The following is a 19,094-nucleotide window of genomic DNA, read 5'->3' as shown; positions in this document are numbered from 1 at the left end:
CGCACGTACACCCGCGGCGGCTTGCCCAACAGCCGACTGGGATAGTTTCCAAGACGGGAAGACGGAGGCTAGCGGGAGCGTGTTTGTGACTGTCTCGGCCGCAGGGGAGGAGTGAGCCGCCATTGCCCTGCCCCGCGAGATATGCGCCCTGGTTGCGAGTGCACAAGGCACAGCGCCAAATGAGTTTGCTTCCATGCCCGCCAAGCACAGTCTACCTTGCTTCGGTGTAGGTGCCAAGAGACGCGGAAGCATGCCAAACGTGAGAATGGCTTGCACAGGGCCACGATGTATGGGAGAAAGGGAGCGCATGCGGATGGTGGTCGAAAGTAGCGTGCGCCGCATGTGCAGGTGGACAGAGCGGTGGATGGGGTCGACGATCAGCGATTGGTGATGAGGTCAAGGTCTCAGTTCTCGGCTGTTTTCGAGCAGTCTGGTCTCAGACTGCCCTACCAGAAGGGGTATTCAGGGCTGTTGCAAAAGGCAAGGGGGAAGTCGAGTGGGCACCGCGGGGAGTTACACTAGCACAGCTCCTTTGTTCGTGATACCCAGTTGTGGACTCGAGCGATGTCCAACTGATGTAAGGATACCATCAACGGTCTTCAGCTCGTTCCAGGTTGTAAAATTCTTGACGAGAACCCATTATTGAAAAGCGACGGACAAAACCCCGCCCGGGTTGGCCTGAAAGTGGCTCTCCAAATGTAAGCCCGGGCTGAGAGGCTTTCGTGATGTTGCCCAGCACCATGCAACATGCCCGTATGTGGCTGGTCCATCGCCTATACGGGGGAGTCAAGATAACCGTATCCAGAAGCTTTCCGCTCCCGCCAAGGCGCTTGCTTCGAGGGAGCGGCGACCTGGACCCCTGCCGGCGATCGGTACGGGCGGACTTATATGAGGATCATCTTCGAAATCGACGTCGAGGTTGGATTCGGTTGAGAGACTTGGGCGGTTCTTCGGCCCGTCTGAACAGTTATTCCACGAGTTTCGAACAGGTCTAGGAATGCAAATTCTGACACTAAGTTGTGTATGTTCCATCGACTGCGGAAAGCCGTTCACTGGTAGTAGGCTATCACGAATCCTTGGGACTGTGTGATATGGACTCGGGAAGCGTGGAGCTAGCCATGGAAGCCAACTCAAGATCGCACAACTGCTCCCGCCGGCTGGGAGGAATGCCACCGGAAGCTTGGAAGGGTTCGTATCTGCGACAGGACTCGGGCGTTTGGTCGCTGACGGTTGGATGACATCAGCCCAATGACATTCAGCAGGGCATTTGTGGACGAGTGGACGCACGAGGGGGGAAGAAATGAAGGGATGTCTCGTTGTACGAGCGACGTTCGTTCGGGACCCCTGGTGCAGCCGAGAGGGAAAGGCAAAGGTCCGCAACGTGCAAGGGGCTATGAATAGCATCCGATCATCAACTGCCTGACTTGCTTCCTCTCCTCCCGATTGGGGCATTCATATCCAAGACATGGAAGAACCTTACCTTACCTACAAACCCTCTTGCTACGGCTGTCTCTCCTTCCCGCTGTCAGCTAAGCCAAGATTGTGACTGTGGCATTTGCGGGGGATCATCGACATGGAAGGCGCATACCTCGGTGATATTTGAGACATGCGGCGCTGGGAAAATCTTGGTCACCTTGAATTGGTCCGTCTTACCTTACTCTCTTCTTTTGCTTCCCTTTTGCTTGTTCCGCGCTCCGAGCCGAATGTATGCGCTGCTTCGGAGACATTACTTTGCCCTCTAAGCGTCCACAACATTCCTCGAATGTGCCTATTCGGACGTCAGCTCAAGGCTGGGCAAGACATACGAGCGAGGCGCCCTACCCTTTCCCGTCAACGCTCGCAACGAACGTGGAAGGCCCCGTCGATCATTGACAGATCCTGCCACGAGTCGCGAGCTCGTCGATCCGGCGCGAGCCGACCTGTTGTCTCTCAAACCGTCCCAACCTGATCGGGACTACTATCATCAACTGGCCAGTGATCATCGATCGAGCGAAGATGGCTGATCATCAGGAACTCCTATTTTTAGAAGAAGAGAAAACTTCGTTGCAACCGCCCAGATGAAAAAATAAGGATCAGCATGAAGAGATGAAAGAACCTCATCGGGACAGATCCAGCCAGAGACAGCAACACTCGCTTGAAAGATATCACGATGCCGGATCTGGGAAGTATCTCGTGCAGCACCATCATAGATGCAAATCACCCATCGCAGTGGAACCCTTGACGTGCCCGGAGGAATCCAAGCCAGCCTTGGCGGGAGATAGCTAAGGTCAGACAGCGTCAAAATCAGGGCAATTCCTTCGACAGGTGTGGTCAGCTCGCAGCTTGTTACACAAGAAGCCAACGGTTCGTTTGTATCCTATGCCCACGTCGTCAGCTGCGTCATGCTGGGCATCACAGAGAACGCCATCTCATGTTTCAAGCGGGGGCACACGCTCCCCTGTTACTCAAGAACCGGTTGTGCTCACCGGTTCGTCGGTTACTGATCCAGGTCCTTCGCATGGTCCGTTGAACCAGGACACTGGCCATGTATCTGGCGCGGGAACGAATCATTTCATCAAAGTGACTACTCAAGTTTGTATTTTTGGTTTTACTCCTAAACGACGCCGGTGCTGGTATCAATCAATGCTGTTCATAAAGTAGGCACCACGTAAGGTATGCAAAAGAGAACAGACCCCTACAGCTTATTTCTTCTCCTCAAGGTATGCCTTCCATCCCACACTCTGCAGCTTGGCTGCCTTTTGCTCCACCTCGGTAGACATGTTGCTCATGTACTGAGCCATCTTCTGCTGGTACTCGAGGCTGGAAGAGCCAAGGATCTTAACAGCCAACAGCGCGGCGTTTGTTGAGTTGTTGATGCCAACGGTGGCAACAGGGCAGCCGCGGGGCATCTGCACGATGCTGAGCAAGCTGTCGTGACCGTCCAGGTGCGTGGCCTTGACGGGAACACCAATGACTGGCACCGTAGTTTCAGATGCCAGCATGCCGGGCAGGTGAGCAGCACCACCAGCTGGGTTTCATGTTAGCAGTGCGATCTTTGTACATTGGTAGGCAACACATACCGGCCGCGATGAGGACCTTGATACCACGCTGGGCAGCAGTCTTGCCGAGCTCTACCATGCGGTGGGGAGTGCGGTGTGCAGAGGTAATGTCGAGGTCGTAAGGAACCTCGAATTTCTCGAGGATCTCGAAAGCCCCTTGAAGGACCTTGAGGTCGGAGTCAGAGCCCATAGTGACAACCACAAGAGGCTTGTCTGAGTTCCGCGAGCTGATCTTCTTGGCCTTGATAGGAGACTGCTGGAGACGAGGCTGCCCGGACGAGGCGTCGATGCGAGCCTCGCGCATATAGTTCACCTCGTTGATCAGGGGCGCAGCCAACTGCTCCAGGTTCACGCCATGTTCGTAGGACGTGACGGTGATGTGGCCGATCTTACGGGCCGGCTTGGAAGACTTGCCGTACAGGTGGAGGAAGATGTCCATCTTGTCGTCGTACAGGGACGTGGTGAGATCAACAAGCTCCTCGTGAGAGTCTTCGCGCGCGCCGCCCAAGATGTTCAGCATGATGGCACTAGAAACACGGGGCTGAAGCTTAATGGACCGCGGGAGCATGTCCAAGATGGAGTAGAGTTGCGCCTTGTACTGGGACATGTAGGGCACAGCCTCAATGGTGTAGTGGCCAGAGTTGTGAGGACGAGGAGCAACCTCGTTAACGGTGATGGTGCCTATCAGATGTCAGTTCAAGATCAAATCATGACGGCGTTGGAAACTCACCATCCTTCAGGAGGAACATCTCAACAGCAAAGACACCCCTTCCCTTCAGCGTCTTAACGACGTCGCCAGCAACCTGGCGGGCCTTCTCACAAACATCAAGAGGGACTCTGCGAGGAGGGTAATAAACCTTAGTGCAAATGCTCTCCTCGTGAATCGTCTCGACAGCCGGGTAGGTGTGGACCTTCCTCAGCTCACCGTCCTCGTCCTCGGTGCGAACGACCATGACGGCAAGCTCCATGTCGAAAGGAACCCACTTCTCGGCATAAAGCGACAGCTTACCCATCGCCTGAATAGCTGCCTCGTAGTCCTGAACGCCATTGACCTTGAAGTTGCCGCGGCCATCGTAAGAACCCTTGCGGGCCTTCAGCATGAAGGGGAAGCCAAAGCTCTTGTAAGCGGCCGACAGGCTCTCCGGGATGGCGGGGCTGGACTCGATGGCCATCTGCGGCGCAATGGGAAGGCCGGCTCTGGCGAAGTGCTCCTTCTGGAGGAACTTGTCCTGGATGAGGCGCAAAGTCTGCCAGTGAGGGTGAACGGGAACCTTCTTGACGGTGCCGGGCGCAGTGATAACGCCGCGGGTCGCAATCTCCTCGAGGACCTCGGTGTTGACGTGCTCAATCTCGACAGTAATGACATCGCACATGGCCGCGAGCTCCCTGATCTTTGCGGGGTCCTTGAAGGAGCCGGTGACATGGCGGCTGTTCTGGTTTGCCATCTTCGCAGGGCAATTGGCCTCGTCGAGGATGGCGATATCGATGCCGAGAGGCCCCGCGGCCTCGCACAGCATCCGGCCAAGCTGGCCGCCTCCAAGGAGGCCGATGGTAGGCTTCTTGACCATGTTGGAAGGCGTGAGGGCGGATTTGGTGTAAGTGCGAAGGAGATTGGAACCAGAACGGATGCGATGGTTCGAGAACAAAAATGGTGGAGAGGTGGTTCCCGAGGGAAGAAACGACTCATCAATCCCGCATAAACAGGGCGGATGGAGCAAAGTTTTGAGTCGAAGTTTAGAGATTTTGACCTTTTCGGGCAGGCGGTGAAAAAACACCCCGCCGTTATCGTCGCTGTAGAGCCCCACCCCCACTATGACAAGCCTACAGGGTGAACGGCAGGACGCCACAGGGCCCCCCTGCTCCACCAAAAAATGCCATTGACACGCCCGCGCTTTAGACGCTGTATTCTTCGACCTCAGCCCCCCTGCCCGTGAGACTCACTCTCATTACCCCTCCAGATTGACATTTTGAACAGCCACCACCACCACGCGTGTGTGTGGAAAGCCGGAATCATGGCGGCAGAATTGTACGATGGGACGATTTCCGACAGGATACAGTGAGTGAAAATGCCAAGCTGTGCTCTCGTTTTGTGTTGTTGCCCAGCTGGCTCACCTGCATGAATCATCTAGTCCTCTCAAAATCTTCGATGCAGCCAAGAGCCAGGACAGGTTTCTCAATGTCTCTGCGCCCATGGTGAGATACAGCAAGGTAAGATTCTCGGAAAGTTGCTCTGCCGTGAGAGAAATGAGAATGATCTCACAAATTGTTAGCTTGCCTTTCGTCAAACGGTCCATGAATATGGAACCGACTTGTGCTGGACGCCCATGATCCTGTCCAAGGAGTTCAACCGCAACAACTTTGCGCGCGACAGCGGTTCGTAATTCACCATTCCCAACTGAACCGGCTCAGAAGTTGACGAGTTTCAATGAAGACCTCACAATCTCAACCCAGGGCGTCCAGCCCCCCACGATAGTCCAGTTCGGCTCAAACAGCCCCATAGAGCTCGCCCGCTCATCGTCCCTAGCCGCCCCCTATGTGAACGGCGTCGACCTCAACTGCGGCTGCCCCCAGTCCTGGGCCTGCGCCGAGACTCTCGGTGCCGCGCTCATGGAGAAGCGCGAGCTTGTCCGTGACATGGTCATCGAGACGCGACAGCGTCTGGCGAACGACGGCTGGCACGTAGGCAAGGAGCGTGATATCGACAGTCCCAAGGGGCGCAGTGTCAGCGTCAAGATCAGGGTCCACAAGGACTTGAGGAGGACGATGGACTTCATCGACACCGTCATCGGCAACCCCCACGATCGCAACATCGACTTCCTAACCATCCATCCCCGTACGCGCCACACGGCCTCCAGCACCCCTATCAACACGGAGTCGCTAGGTATCCTGCTGGAAAAGTATGGAGACACCCTCCCGATCCTTCTCTCTGGCGATGTCTTTTCCATGGCTACACTGCCGCTATCTACCGTTTCAAAGACAGTATCGGAACCAGATGGACAGGTTACCAACGGCCTCACACCTTTCACTCCAAGCGGAACCAAACTCGCGGGTCTCATGTCCGCCCGTGGCATCCTCGCCAACCCGGCCATATATGCGGGTTACGAAGCCTGCCCCTGGGAGGCCGTCGAGTCCTTCATGCGTCATGTCATCCGTGCCCCTATTCCCGTGAAGCTGGTGCAGCATCACCTCCACGAGATGGTCGGCCCAGGCATGGGTCCAGACAAGAAAGCGCTGCTTGACAAGCAGGAGAGGGCTGCGCTGCAAAGACTGGATAGCATGATAGACGTGATAGACTTCATGGACGAGGCAGTCAACCGCAAGACGGGTAGGGCAGACGGGCTGCGACGTGAACCCGTAGACAGTTCAAAATTATCTATACCATGACGACTTGATCGTATTCCGCAAGCATTTCATCCAGTGCATGTATTAGGAGCACTATCGACGTATCGTGCTATCTGAAGCAGCGCTTGCGTCATGAGCTCTCAGGTTCCCACCCTCCTGAACGCCGTGCCCTCGGTGCTTTCTAGGTTCCAGACGTGAGCCAAATTGCTCGAATGCAAGGCTGCCTAAAACGGGATCCATATGATGTACTAGGGTGATGCCGCACCCATGGTTAATTGCCTTTCGACCGCCAGTCCGCATGCCGTGAAGATCGATGGACCTCCCAAACGCCGGGTCCCTAAATAATTACAATATTCAAATTGATGATCCTCGTTCTGCCCCGGTATTCTAATCCAGGACTTCTCCCTCATCCTCATCGGATAGTCTCGCGCGCTTCTGGTCCCGACCCTCAGAGTCAGACTCAACTTCCTTCCTCTTGCCTGGAGATACGGCGCCGGTACCATTCGCTCTTTCCGGCTCCTTGAGAGTAGCCTGTGATCCAGATTCGGTGTTGGTGACATCGTCGCGGCCATTGATGCGAGCCCTGGGACTTTGCGTCCCCCTGTCAAGTTCGAAGGGCGTACCTGCCGTCGATGAAAGCGCGTCCTGGCTCATGGGGTCTCTCGGCTGTCTCGTGTTCTCCAGGTCGAAGGCCGGCGATGGCAGAGATGGGTTCTGCTTCCTAAGCGGGTTCTCCGTATAGAATTGTTGCATGATATCAATTGCGCGAGTGCATTTCCTCTCGTTGCCCTTCAGGGCCTTCCACCACGGTTCGCCGTTGACGTCTTCAATCTTATTCTTAGTGTGCACACTAGCAAAGAATATGGCGCAGATGGCTACATCGCGAGCCTCAAGCAGGAGAGGGATCGAGGTGAGGCAGGCGTCGTTGCACCAGGCCCATGCCGACTGGCGCAAGTGCTTATTGTGGACAATGTCGAGCTGGCCCAGCAGTTCGAATAGCCGCTGATAGGGATTGTCGACCATGAGGTCAAAAGTAAGCAGCTCCAGCATGAGTTCTTCGTATGCCAGGATGCTGTCCCTCCAGCGCCAGTATTCCTTGCTCATTTCATCAATCATGAGCTTCGGGTTCTTCTGCGCGACTTTTGCAACGGTGATGATGATTTCTTTCGTTTTGCGGCAATTCTCTTCTGTCTTGTTCGCAAGAAAGAGAGCTGTAGCAGCAATATTCTGTTCAATTGAGTCTGTTAGTTCTGGTTCGGCTTGGGCTTTCTGAGTTCCTCGCTTGGATCTGGGAAGGGACGTCTGCGTCTGACACTCGTCAGACCCGAGCTGGATCGTAACGGAAGCAAAGGGAGCAGCGGAAATATCTCACATAATGGTGAATGCCGCCCTTCTCCTCAACCATACTGTATCGCATGTAGAATCGATGGAAGAAGACGCCTGCAACCCAAAGAGTGATCTGGGGCAGATCGAGCAGGACGCCGGCTTGGTAGATGAAGTTAACACCTTTTGCGCGTCGAAGTCGTTCTTCCGCCGGGGAAATTCCATCCAAAACGCTCGGCGTGCTCAGTGCCTCGTCGTTAGTGAAGTACCACTGATTGGGTGGGGGCCCAGACGGGCTTTGCGCCCTTGAGCGCTGTGGCGATCGCGCATCTCGTTGTGAAAGCGGTCGAGGCGGTGAGGTTCGCGAAGAGTGTGTCGGGGGAGATGGAACGGCTGGCGGAACGTCCAGGCGACGCGCAGGAGATCTCGACTGCCGATCTGGCCGCGGAGGACCAGGAGGGAGAGTAGGCGGCTGATAGGCCTCTCTTGACGGCCGATAGCGATCGATGCTGGCCATCGCCGCGGTTGTGCTAAGGTGATTTTGTTTCGGCGATTGGCGTTGTGCAAAAAGATGAATTGGTCATGGGAAGGTGGCGCGCGCTGTCGCAAAGTTCGAGATGGAGTTGGATGATGCAGTACCTTGGCCTTGCAGGAGTAGTGGATTTTGGGTCCTGTTTGAGTCGCGTTATCTAATCGCGAATTTGACTTCCACGTGACCTTGGGTAGCCACTTAAGACCCTTGACTTGGCCCGTGCATTGCTGTCGCAGTGGCTCTCTTAGTCCAGTTTAAGAACCTGCGGTCACTGAAGCTCCTTGCCTTTATTTTGATGCATGGGTATCTCGTTATTCTATTGGGCCTCTATTTTCGCAACCTGCCGGGTGGCCTGTCTAGATTCCCTCGCCGTCATTGCGACCCCAGAGCTTCACCGTCCGGTCATGCCCTCCACTGACAATCCACTTTCCGTCTCTGCTCACGTCCACACTGGAAACCGGACCGGCATGTCCACTTAAAGTCTGGATGACCTCCCAGTTGTCCGCCGAGAAGATCTTGACCTTGGCATCAAATCCACCAGATACGAAAAATGTGCCGGCCTTCTTGGGCTGCTGGGCACCGCTCTCGTCAACCCCCGGTGGATGCCCATCAATCGGGTCGTCCGTTCCCTTGAACCACCTGAGATCAGACACGGCCTTTGTGTGAGCTCCCAGGTTTGCCGTTCTCTGAACCTTCCGAACGTCCCAACACTTGACCCAGCCGTCTGCCGATCCCGACAGCACTCGGTGTCCATCCGATCCCCAGTCGAGGGCGTATATCGGCTGGATGTGCTCGTCCAGAATCATGACTGTCCGTCCTGATCGCAAGTCCCAGATGCGACCAATGCTGTCCAGGCCGGCGCTGGCCAAAAGGGAGCCATCCGCGTTGAAGCTCACTGCATAAACACCTCTGGAATGGCCTTCCTGGAGCAGCAGCTCCGCGGTAGTCTCCACGTCCCAGAGTCTCCATGTCGTGTCGTCTGAGGCAGATGCCACATACCTTCCAGAGGGATGGAACTCGACACGGGATACGCGAGCACTATGACCAGAGAGCGTCGACAGCGGTGTGTCTTGCTCAAGTCCCCACAAATGCACCACACCTTCGGCTCCTCCAGACGCGAGGTTGACAGTGCTGGGAGACACATTGGATTCGGGCAGCGTAGAGCCCGGATACCATGAGAGACCGCTGATCTTGTTGGTATGTCCTCGCAGGTTCATCTTCTGCTCCAGGCTGGGCACCTCGATGAGTTTCAGACCTCCTCCCCAGTTGCCCACCGCGACAATCTCTCCATTGGGTGATAACCTCGTCATGCTGACATTTCGGTCGCCAGCTGTTTGACTGCCCTGAAGCTCGAAGCCCTCCAACTTCTCCTTAATCTGTTTTCGGAACTTGACGTGCGTGCGCAAGGGGATTGTCGACTCTGCTTTTTGAAACTGGACTCGTCTTCTCGCTCTGGGGAGCGAGTATTTAACGATATCGATACGTGCTTGTAACAGTGCTGGGCCTCCCGGGGTATAGAATTCTTCGTCTTGGTCGTCCGCGTCTTCGTCTCCAGCCTCCTGCATCTCGACATCGACATCGTCCATCTCCTTTTGAATAGCAAGTAGGTCCCTCAAACGGTCTCGTCGTTCAGGCTTGCCCTCTCCAAATAGTGTTATGGGTTCGCCCAGCTCTCTGAGCCTCGCGCGCACTCGGTTGTCGTCGGTAGGCACCGCGATGCTAGCGGCCAGCTTTTTCCTCTCCATCTGCGCCAGAACGGCGGAGGCTTTCTCAGGCGCCACGCCGGACGCCGCAGAAGGGATCTCGTAGTCATGGTCGACGGGAATGTCCTCGAGCGCGATTCCTCTGTCCTCGTCCATGGCCTCCTCCACGTAGGCCTGTCGCGACGGATGCATCATCTTGGGCGGAACGGGGGCTGTCGCGGCCCCAGGAATCAGCTGCGAAACAAGGACAGAGATTCAGAGAACGAGAAGTTGAGCGAACGGGATAACTGCCGCCAATGGCAGCCTGAAGGTGATCGTCTCTGGGTGGTGATAGGTAGCTGGTTGCCTTCCAAGGTAGAGCTCCATGCAAAGGTTACAGTCGCGCCAGCTGCACTGGAAAATTTCGGATTAGGTAAGCTGACAGGTCGCGTTTGGGCATGCATCGGATATCAACGGGAGTGGGGCCGGCTTATACTCCTTCATGTTCACTTCGCTCCACCAAGACATCGAAGCCATTTCGAAATTTCCTCAAACCCATTGGAATTCTAGATATTACACAGCTCACAGCCGAGCTCTGGGAGTACCACTCACAATTCCCCCGTCTGCAACATGACCAAGGGCTGTATTCATCACTGTAGCCAGTCGCTCCATGGCCATCTCATCAATCTGATGATGCAGCACAACCCTCTTCCCGTCGAGCTTGATTCCGTTCCTTTTCCCGAGATCATTCCATTCCCTAACTTCTATGTTGCAGCTCTTGAGATCCACCCAGGCCATGTTGGTCTCGACAGGCTTTAGTAATCTCCCCCCTCTCTCCATCCACATCCTCCCAACCCTCTCTGCCAGAACACGACTGTTCCTCAAGACCCGTTTGGTATCTCTGTTTCCCAACCCAAAATTCTCAGCAACCGCTTGTCGCGCTGCCGCCGCGAGAACACCTGCCTGTCTCATGCCACCTCCAATACTCTTCCGGATTCGCTTCAGTCTGCGGATCAACTCGGATGGGCCCAACACCATGGCACCCATAGGAGCACCGAGGTTTTTGCTAAAATCGAGCGTCAAGACGTCACAGCACTTTCCAAAGTCGTCCAACGCGCCCGCACCTGCTGATACAGCCTCCCAGAGACGAGCTCCATCCATGTGGATGGCAACACCATGCGTCGAAGCCCATGCCTTGATTTTCTGTAACTCTGCCAGGGGTATAACCACCCCGGAACTGGTATTCTCGATGCTGACGACCTGCGTGGGGCATTTGTGTACATCATCCGTCAGGACAGCATGCTTCTTGACGTCCTCGAGGGTAAGGTAAAGACCATTCAGCGGACGAATCCCTTGAACCGTCGCACCCGACAAGTGCGCTACGCCACCGGCCTCCCAATGTATGATGTGCGCGCTGGCGTCGGCGAGGACGGCATGCGGCGGTTGGTGCAGGAGTGAGCGGATGGCAAGCTGGTTCGCCATGGTGCCCGAGAGGACGAAAGCGGCGCTTTCGTGGCCACACGTCTTGGCCATTTCTTCCTCGAAGTTTCTCGTTGTTGAATCCTCGCCGTAGATATCGTCGTGGAGGGTCGTGCGAGCGATGGCCAAGAGCATGCCTTGGGATGGAGTCGTGACCACGTCGCCTACAATGACAGCGTAAGAACCAGGTCAAATCCCCCCTCCCCGGCTGGACTCCGGCTGGGACTTACTTCGGAAATCGAAGGCCGCGCCTGTTTGCGCGGGCGAGCCCCAGAGCACTGGGGTTTCCTCATCGCTCGGCATGGCTTTGGGCCTAGACTTGAAATGCTCTCGCAGACGTACGATTCTGGACGACAGATACAACAACTGAACCAGGGGCTAGTCGACAAGTCGATACTGCATATCTCGAGTTTACGGTCACAGTTGAGATCGGCCTCCCTTCTTTGAGGGTCAAACTAGGTAGATAAACTACTCAATCATTCGCGATGTCCGGCTCAGGTCGGGTTGTTTATCACACCGCCGTCAGCACATAACACAGGCAGACTTACAATAATCTCAACACCGATCACCTCCCTCGTTCAGTGACCTATCAACTCGCCAACAAACACAGCTTAGCTGAATAATCCCCCAGGAATACAGGGGGAGGCTTACCTCCCGAAAAGGCTCAATTCGCGAGATAGATCTACCCAAAAAGGCGCTGTCACGCTAGCCTCCAGGCTCGGACTCGACTCTGGCCTGGTCCGTGTAGATCGCAAGAACGGCCAGGAGGTTGTGGCCCGATTGGACGGCAGACCCAGCGGCCAGCATCCTAAGTGCTTATGGCAGATGTAACCATCAAAGGTCTCACATGCAGCATGCAATCCTTTCAATAGCCTCCAAAAAAGAATGGACAATGGGCAAGAGGCGCGAGAAGGCTCGAGTCCAGTGCTGGTATCTCGAAGGGTTGCCATACTCTAGATCCGAGGCGGTTTCTGTTTTCTAAGCGAGCTGGAAAGTTGGATTCTGGTTTAGGACGGTACATGCGAGTGAGATGCCTGTCTAGAGTGAATGGTGTTCCCTGGGTGTGGTATCGTCAGTACCTAGCTGATGTAAAAGGACCTCTCATAAATCCGCGTAGGGCATTGATATCCTTCTGCAAAAGCCAGCATCTATATTCTTCTCTGATCGACTTCTCGTGCTCGTTTAACTCTTCGTCGCTATCTGATGCCATCCGGGTCTCCTTTCGAACCGTCCACCGAGTACGATGGCCATCGTCGAGACCTCCAGCTCTGAAGAGCTCGTTGTCGAGAAGAGCAAGCTTGCCGTCCGGGAAACCGACGAATCCGCCATTTTAGCACACTACGGTGTCGAGAGACAAACCGATGGGCTCATCAATTGGAAACGAGACTGCAAGACGCATCCCCGGAATTGGAATCTCTCCAGAAAGGCGTTCGACACCGTAATCATTATCTTCTTTGAATTCTACACGTAAGGCTGCCCGTTGGTATATGCACCGCAGGATAGCCCGAACTAACATCGGTCAGCACCGTCATAAGCACAACAGGAGTATGTCACGTCCAAATCTTACCCCGTCATAAGCAGAAGCGGCCCGCAGATCGGCAGGACCCGACGGCGTAGCCATTTGCCTTGAGGCAGAATCTTCCGCTATATTCTTAATTCTCTGCACTGGAGCGCGATGTTTTCATTCCCAAGAGCCAGCGGATTCGAAGCGGGATAATAATCCAATTAGAGACATGCTAAACTTATTCCTGCACAGGCCGTGGCGGCTGCTGAAGCTGGGCCAGAGTATGAACTCAGTCGCCAAGCATCATTGGTTGGCTTCACCCTCATGTAAGTCCGAGAGGCCTCGTGCGGCGTGCTCGTAAACTCATGAGAAACAGGTATCAGCTTGGCCAAGCCGTCGCAGGCTTCTTGATACCTCCATTCTCGGAGCTCTACGGCCGCCGGATCCCCTACCTCGTATCCTGCGCCGTATTCTGCTTTTCCTGCCTCCTCACGGGCGTATCGCGTTCATCCTCGGCGGTCTACATCGGCCGCTTCGTCGCAGGTCTCGCATCCGCTGTCCCATCCGTGGTCATCGCCGGCAGCGTGGAAGACATGTTCAACACCAAGCGCCGGGTCTGGATCATCGTCCTGTGGAACGCCGGGGCCGTGATCGGGTTGTGCATGGGGCCCGTCTACGCCGCTTACATCTCAGACGCCCTCGGCTGGCGGTGGATCTTCAACAGCGCGGCCATCGTCACCGGAGCTCTGTCCCTTGCTCTCTTCGGGATCAGGGAGTGCAGGCCCAGCCTGTTGCTAGGCCGCATCATCCGGGATATTGGAAGAGAGACGGAGGTCCAGGAATTGAGCTGGCACAACCCGGACGAGGCGCCCGACTGGAGAGCTCTGGTGCAGATCAGCGTCGTCAGGCCGGGGAGGATATTGCTCACTGAGCCCCTGGTCATCATGGTCGCCCTCATCTCGGCGTCGTCCTGGAGCATGATCTATCTGTTCACGGAGGCGCTCACAATAGTCTACGTTTCACTCGGCTTCACCAAGACGCAAGCCTCGCTGCCATTCCTGGCCATCGCCGTGGGGGTTCTCTTCACCTTCCTGCCTCGCCTTTGGGATATGAAGGTCGTTCGGGACTGTCAGCGCAAGCAAGTCCCCGTCCAACCGTAAGATTTTGCATCAATCTGAGTCAGGCACGAGGGGGAAAACAAGCTGACTGTTTCGTCCAGGGAAGACAAGATCATGGGCTTCGCCTTCGCAGCACCCGCCCAGGCCATCGGACTGGCATGGTTCGCGTGGACCATCCCGCCTCTCGTCGGAGGCGTCCACTGGATCGTGCCCACGATGTCACTTGTTCTCGTCGGATTCGCCGCCAACGAGACGAGCCACACGCTGAGCGGGTACCTCGCGGATTCCTACCTGCTGTACTCGGCGTCGGCTTTCTCGGGGCTGGCTCTGGTGAGGGCGGTCGCCTCGGGTCTGATGCCGCTCGTGGCCCACGAGATGTACGGCGCATTGAATGCCAACTATGCCGGGACGGTTCTTGCGGGACTGGCGGCTGTGTTCTGCATAACGCCGTGGATCTTCTTCCGGTTCAGCAAGCGGTTGAGACAGAGGAGCCCCTTTGCGAGGTTCAGTCTCGAGACGCATTACAGAACGAACGTCGAGGCGAACTGAGCTTCCGGTGTAATTATGCAAAGGAGCATAAAGAGACAAAAAAGAAGTGACGGCATTTGGGAGAGTTGTAGTTTGGTTGCTTATTTAATCGGCCATGTGACTCTGGAGAAGCATTCGTCTTGCAAGTTTCAACAGGGTTGATAGCGGGAAATACAGCAGCTTATTCAGTGGGAACCAGTGGAGAAGTTTGTGAGCGTGGTGGTTGCTTTGTTGCTGCGACGAACATGTGTTTGTGTGTGATGTGATGGATGCTGTTTGCATTTCTTGCACTTTCAGCTGAATCCTGGATCCGCCTCATTTAGCGAGCTGGATCCTGCGAGGCCAAACATTTCGATGCAACACGCTGAGAGAAGCTGAGTCGCAAGAATTCAGGTTGCATCTATTGGCAGTGAGGAACGCTTTGGCGTAGTCCGGACCATGCCCTTTGTGCGACCTGACTAAGACTGGACGGCATCTCATCTCGGGCCAGTGTCGCATCTCGCATTCCCTTGTTTCTGAAGCGTCGCTCTCTCCGAGACATGCCTCAAACTCTCATTTCTTCTCTCCTCGATGCGCGCCTCGGGGGCTCCTTTGTTCAGACGGTCTTGCGCGCCAGCAAACATTCCCGACGGCCTTGTTGGTGTTTCCTCCTGTTTTCCCCCCTTGGGGTGCCTTAATAGGCAGGGCAGGGAGACGGCAGCGCATGAAAATGGCAAATTTAAGGCAAAATTAGCGGCCGCGGACGCTATTATGTACGGGTTTGTATGAACAAGACCGTTGTCAGACCACCCAGGCACGGGGCACCCCACAAGTCGGTGACAATCCGCGGACGTCATCATCCTCGTCGAGCCCCTTCTTCGCTCCCAATTTCCGCACCTTTTAGAGGGGGCCAGGCAAGGCGAGGCCCGGTTTTTCGAAGGATTCCCGACCAGCCTCCACAACGGGGTAACGCAACGGTCAGGTGGTGGTGTTTGTGTGTGCCTCTTGTAAAGCCTCCAACAACAGAGCACCACAAGACCGTAAGCCAGTGGTCCCCTTGACTGTCACATCAGGCATGCAGCGATTCACAGATTGGGACCTTCCCGCTCCGCTGACGCCGTCCACCGCTTTCGGCAATAGCAGTGGAGGGTGACATGCTGATCCCCGCTGCTACCCGGGCTTGAATACAGATGAGGCAGGCAGGTATCTGGTATGGATAGGCAGGTACCTGAGGCCTGGAGTGCATCGACAGGCGGCAGAGGTGAGACTGCAGAAGGGGCTGGTAGCGAATTAAAATGGTGGCATTTAGATGCAAGCAGGAACAAGCCTGAAATGTCAAAGCCCCGCGGCGATGGGAAAAAAACCAAAGGAAAAAAGGGAAAAAGAAAAAAGAAACCCAGAATACATGTTTGGGCTGAGTCGAGCAGGGCAAGAAGGTGCTAGCCCCTGCGCCTGCCGCGCCTACCCAATGACAAGGCCCGAAATTGAAGACCCAGCACCCAGCGCGGGTGGTGCCCAAGTATTTTGGCTTCCGCACGCCAATCCTCCCCTCTAAGCCGCCCATGTGAAGGGCGAAAAGTCACTCGCCGGCTGACTGGACCTGTCGTGGTTGGTTGGCTTCCGTGCGGGAACCACCTGTGGGCAGGTACCTGGTTACAGGGGAAGCGCCGCAGGACAGGGTACTTTGTCTGCAGTGGTGGCCTGTCCCGTCCCATTCTCCCCTCCAGACCCCAGGCTCGGGTAAGGAAAGGCCTGGACGGGCAGCATGGGCGGGCGGGCAAGGCGGGCTGAATTTTCTTGAATTTATCCCGCCAGGCCCTGTTTCGACTTTCCTCCTTTCCCTTTTCCTCCCTTCAACACCACCATTTTGGTGAAGACAACCATTTCCCACATTCACCACACTTACCCAGAAACCGACCGCCACCCAATGCATAATAAGAAAGATTCTTACGACAACTCCTGCTCATTCTTCCGCCGTCAGATGCGATATCCGAGCCACAAGAAGACCCAGCGAAACTACGAATCTGAGCCGCGCGCTGATCCCGAGCGACGACGAGGCACGCTCCTTGTGCTTCCCATTTAAACAACCCACGAAAGTGAAGACCACCGCCACTTTCGGGCGCGAGCGGAGAGCCCCCGCGCGCCCCTCGTTTACGGGCAATATTCACTACTACAAGGAGCGACCTCCATAAAAAACCCTCAAAACCACCGGAACCATGATTGCCAAGGCGACGCCCGCACTCAACACGGTGCGCGGCTTCCAAAACACCCCCGTCACCTCCGGCGACGAGGACGATGACTATGTTGTCGGCGCCGTCTGCGCTACTCCCCCTCTCTCCGTCAAGTCGAGGCGCCCCGCTCGCCCCGGCCGCATCGACGACGTCGTCAGCGCCAACTGCAGCCCCGTCATGCGCGGCGCCTCTTCCCCGGCCGTGTCCGGCATCGCCAAGCTCCGCATGCAGATGGAGCCCCTCAGCCTCGACACCTCCTCTCGCACAAGCACCATGAGCACCGTCGTTACTCGCAACGGCCACGGCGAGAACGGCTTGGGCATCCGCAGCGCTGCCATGAGCCGCACCGGAAGCAACGACGGGACCCAGAGTGAGGCCGGCAGCGAGCGCTCTGAGAGCGGCTCCACGAGCTATGAGATCAACTTGACGCACGACTATGTCGACGAGAGCGTGCGCGAGCGCACCGGCAACATCATTCCCATCGAGGGCGGCAACGCGCCTGCGCGCAAGATGACGGCTGGCGACTTTGAGCCTCTGCGCTGCCTGGGCAAGGGCACGTATGGAACTGTACTGTTGGTGAAGCAGCGCAACACCGGGCGTCTCTACGCCCAGAAGCAGTTCAAGAAGGCGTCCCTGACGGTGCACAAGAAGCTCATTGAACAGACCAAGACGGAGCGTCAGATCCTCGAGTCGGTCAACCGACACCCCTTTGTCGTCAACCTGTACTACGCCTTCCAGGACCATGAGAAGCTGTACTTGATCCTCGAGTACGGACAGGGCGGCGAGCTTTTCACGCACCTCAACATGGAAAAGATGTTCGCCGAACCCGTCGCGGCCTTCTACATGGCGGAGATGCTTCTGGCCATCTCCTACCTGCACAGCAGCCTTGGCGTTGTGTACCGCGACCTGAAGCCGGAGAACTGTCTGCTAGATGCCGAGGGTCATCTACTGCTCACCGATTTTGGTCTGTCCAAGGTTGCCGTCGACCCCTCCGAGGATCACTGCAACTCCATGCTTGGCACCGTGGAGTACATGGCCCCCGAGGTGATTAATGGGCAGAAGTACGGCAAGGCCGTCGACTGGTGGTCCTTTGGCGCGCTTGGCTTCGATCTGATGACGGGCAACCCGCCATTCCGCGGCGGAAACCACGCTAAGATCCAGCAGAACATTGTCAAGCAGAAGCTCGTCATGCCTTACTTCCTCAGCCCGGATGCGAAGGACCTCTTGACGCGCCTGCTCAAGAAGGACCCCAAGAAGCGCCTGGGCGCAAATATGCCCAAGGACCTCCAGATCATGAAGGGCCACCGCTTCTTCCGCAAGATCGACTGGAAGAAGCTTGCCGCCAGAGAGGTCGAGCCCCCTATCCAGCCGTTGATCACCGACCCGGAGCTGGCCGAGAACTTTGCGCCCGAGTTCACCGACCTATCGCTGAGCCCTGTGGTAACCTCCAAAGACCACTGGAGCGCGTTGTCAGGTAAGGAGGACGACCCGTTCGGAGGCTTCAGCTACGTCGCGTCGAGCAGCCTGCTAGAGAGTCACGCTTTTAGATTCACCACAGAGGTCTAGAGAGAGACACAGAGACCTAGACAAGATGGGCAGCACAGAGCAATGGCTTTTTTTCTTTTGGTGCGAGAATACACTTGCGCGCAGTGTTAGGATGGGAAAAGTTTGAGCAGACAACCGCGGCACAGACCGGTCAGCGTGGAATTATTTGAGACGACGCCCCCCTTTTGATTCAAACGCAGAGCCCCGGACCTTACAACCCGATTCGGCGGTGTGTATAATTTGAGGAAGGGGGTGTCTTTCGTCGAGAGCATCCAAAGACGTTTAAACTCGGGGGATAGTCCGTCTAATCACGGGCGTTAGATCAGTTGTTTTTCAGTTCAGTATCGTCATGGGAAATATATACGAGCTTTTGACTTTTCTTATGGTGAAAACCAGGCTTTTCCTCATGCGCAAAATTGTTAAAGTCCTCCGTTGCTTCCATGGCCCCAAACACCCCTTTTCTTGTGGGCGATCCGTAGGTTCCATGACCCCGATGCTGGCCAGGGGCTTCATTCAGGGCAGATCTGATGTCGACGAGGAGGAGGAGTCTCTCCATCAACCGTCGGCTCCGGAAAACGGGCCAGCGAAGCGGCGGTCTTGCATAAGAAACGCATCTGGCCCAACTCTGTTCATCCTTCAACGCCATCTTTGTCACCAAGCCACGACTGACTGGACGTGAATCCGAACGGCCCTTTTGTCTGAGAGAAACCGCGGCTCACGGCATCCGCGGTCAGATTCCTCTCCCCCAGAGGACTTTGGTGCCGGATGATGACTTACCGTGCCGGCGGACCAT

At 55.9% G+C, this 19,094-nt stretch overlaps 7 protein-coding genes across 7 annotated transcripts; 3 read left to right on the top strand and 4 right to left on the bottom strand.

The window, feature by feature from the left end:
- Nucleotides 1-2,681: 2,681 nt before the first annotated feature.
- On the bottom strand, nt 2,682-4,606 carry COL26b_001875 (uncharacterized protein; the record flags this gene model as incomplete). The annotated part of the gene is made up of 3 exons (XM_053174812.1): nt 2,682-3,007; nt 3,060-3,719; nt 3,769-4,606. The coding sequence occupies 3 exons, from the start codon at nt 4,604-4,606 to the stop codon at nt 2,682-2,684; spliced, it is 1,824 nt and encodes a 607-aa protein (XP_053041107.1).
- A 622-nt stretch (nt 4,607-5,228) lies between these two features.
- COL26b_001874 (uncharacterized protein) lies at nt 5,229-6,422 on the top strand (the record flags this gene model as incomplete). Its single annotated transcript, XM_053174811.1, has 2 exons — nt 5,229-5,246; nt 5,490-6,422. The coding sequence occupies 2 exons, from the start codon at nt 5,229-5,231 to the stop codon at nt 6,420-6,422; spliced, it is 951 nt and encodes a 316-aa protein (XP_053041106.1).
- Nucleotides 6,423-6,767: 345 nt separating this feature from the next.
- COL26b_001873 (uncharacterized protein) lies at nt 6,768-8,220 on the bottom strand (the record flags this gene model as incomplete). The annotated part of the gene is made up of 2 exons (XM_053174810.1): nt 6,768-7,607; nt 7,753-8,220. 2 exons carry the CDS (start codon nt 8,218-8,220, stop codon nt 6,768-6,770), a joined length of 1,308 nt encoding a protein of 435 aa, XP_053041105.1.
- A 371-nt stretch (nt 8,221-8,591) lies between these two features.
- Nucleotides 8,592-10,133, bottom strand: COL26b_001872 (uncharacterized protein; the record flags this gene model as incomplete). The annotated part of the gene is made up of 1 exon (XM_053174809.1): nt 8,592-10,133. One exon carries the CDS (start codon nt 10,131-10,133, stop codon nt 8,592-8,594), a length of 1,542 nt encoding a protein of 513 aa, XP_053041104.1.
- A 366-nt stretch (nt 10,134-10,499) lies between these two features.
- COL26b_001871 (uncharacterized protein) lies at nt 10,500-11,699 on the bottom strand (the record flags this gene model as incomplete). Its single annotated transcript, XM_053174808.1, has 2 exons — nt 10,500-11,560; nt 11,627-11,699. 2 exons carry the CDS (start codon nt 11,697-11,699, stop codon nt 10,500-10,502), a joined length of 1,134 nt encoding a protein of 377 aa, XP_053041103.1.
- A 940-nt stretch (nt 11,700-12,639) lies between these two features.
- COL26b_001870 (uncharacterized protein) lies at nt 12,640-14,567 on the top strand (the record flags this gene model as incomplete). The annotated part of the gene is made up of 3 exons (XM_053174807.1): nt 12,640-12,863; nt 13,277-14,056; nt 14,120-14,567. 3 exons carry the CDS (start codon nt 12,640-12,642, stop codon nt 14,565-14,567), a joined length of 1,452 nt encoding a protein of 483 aa, XP_053041102.1.
- Nucleotides 14,568-16,741: 2,174 nt separating this feature from the next.
- Nucleotides 16,742-18,322, top strand: COL26b_001869 (uncharacterized protein; the record flags this gene model as incomplete). The annotated part of the gene is made up of 1 exon (XM_053174806.1): nt 16,742-18,322. One exon carries the CDS (start codon nt 16,742-16,744, stop codon nt 18,320-18,322), a length of 1,581 nt encoding a protein of 526 aa, XP_053041101.1.
- Nucleotides 18,323-19,094: the final 772 nt, after the last annotated feature.

This window comes from Colletotrichum chrysophilum (genome assembly GCF_026319265.1).
Source record: "Colletotrichum chrysophilum strain AFK26 chromosome Unknown scaffold_9, whole genome shotgun sequence".
Lineage (NCBI taxonomy): Eukaryota > Fungi > Ascomycota > Sordariomycetes > Glomerellales > Glomerellaceae > Colletotrichum > Colletotrichum chrysophilum.
Note: the sequence above shows the minus strand (reverse complement) of the source record. Positions and strands in the feature narration are given on the sequence as shown.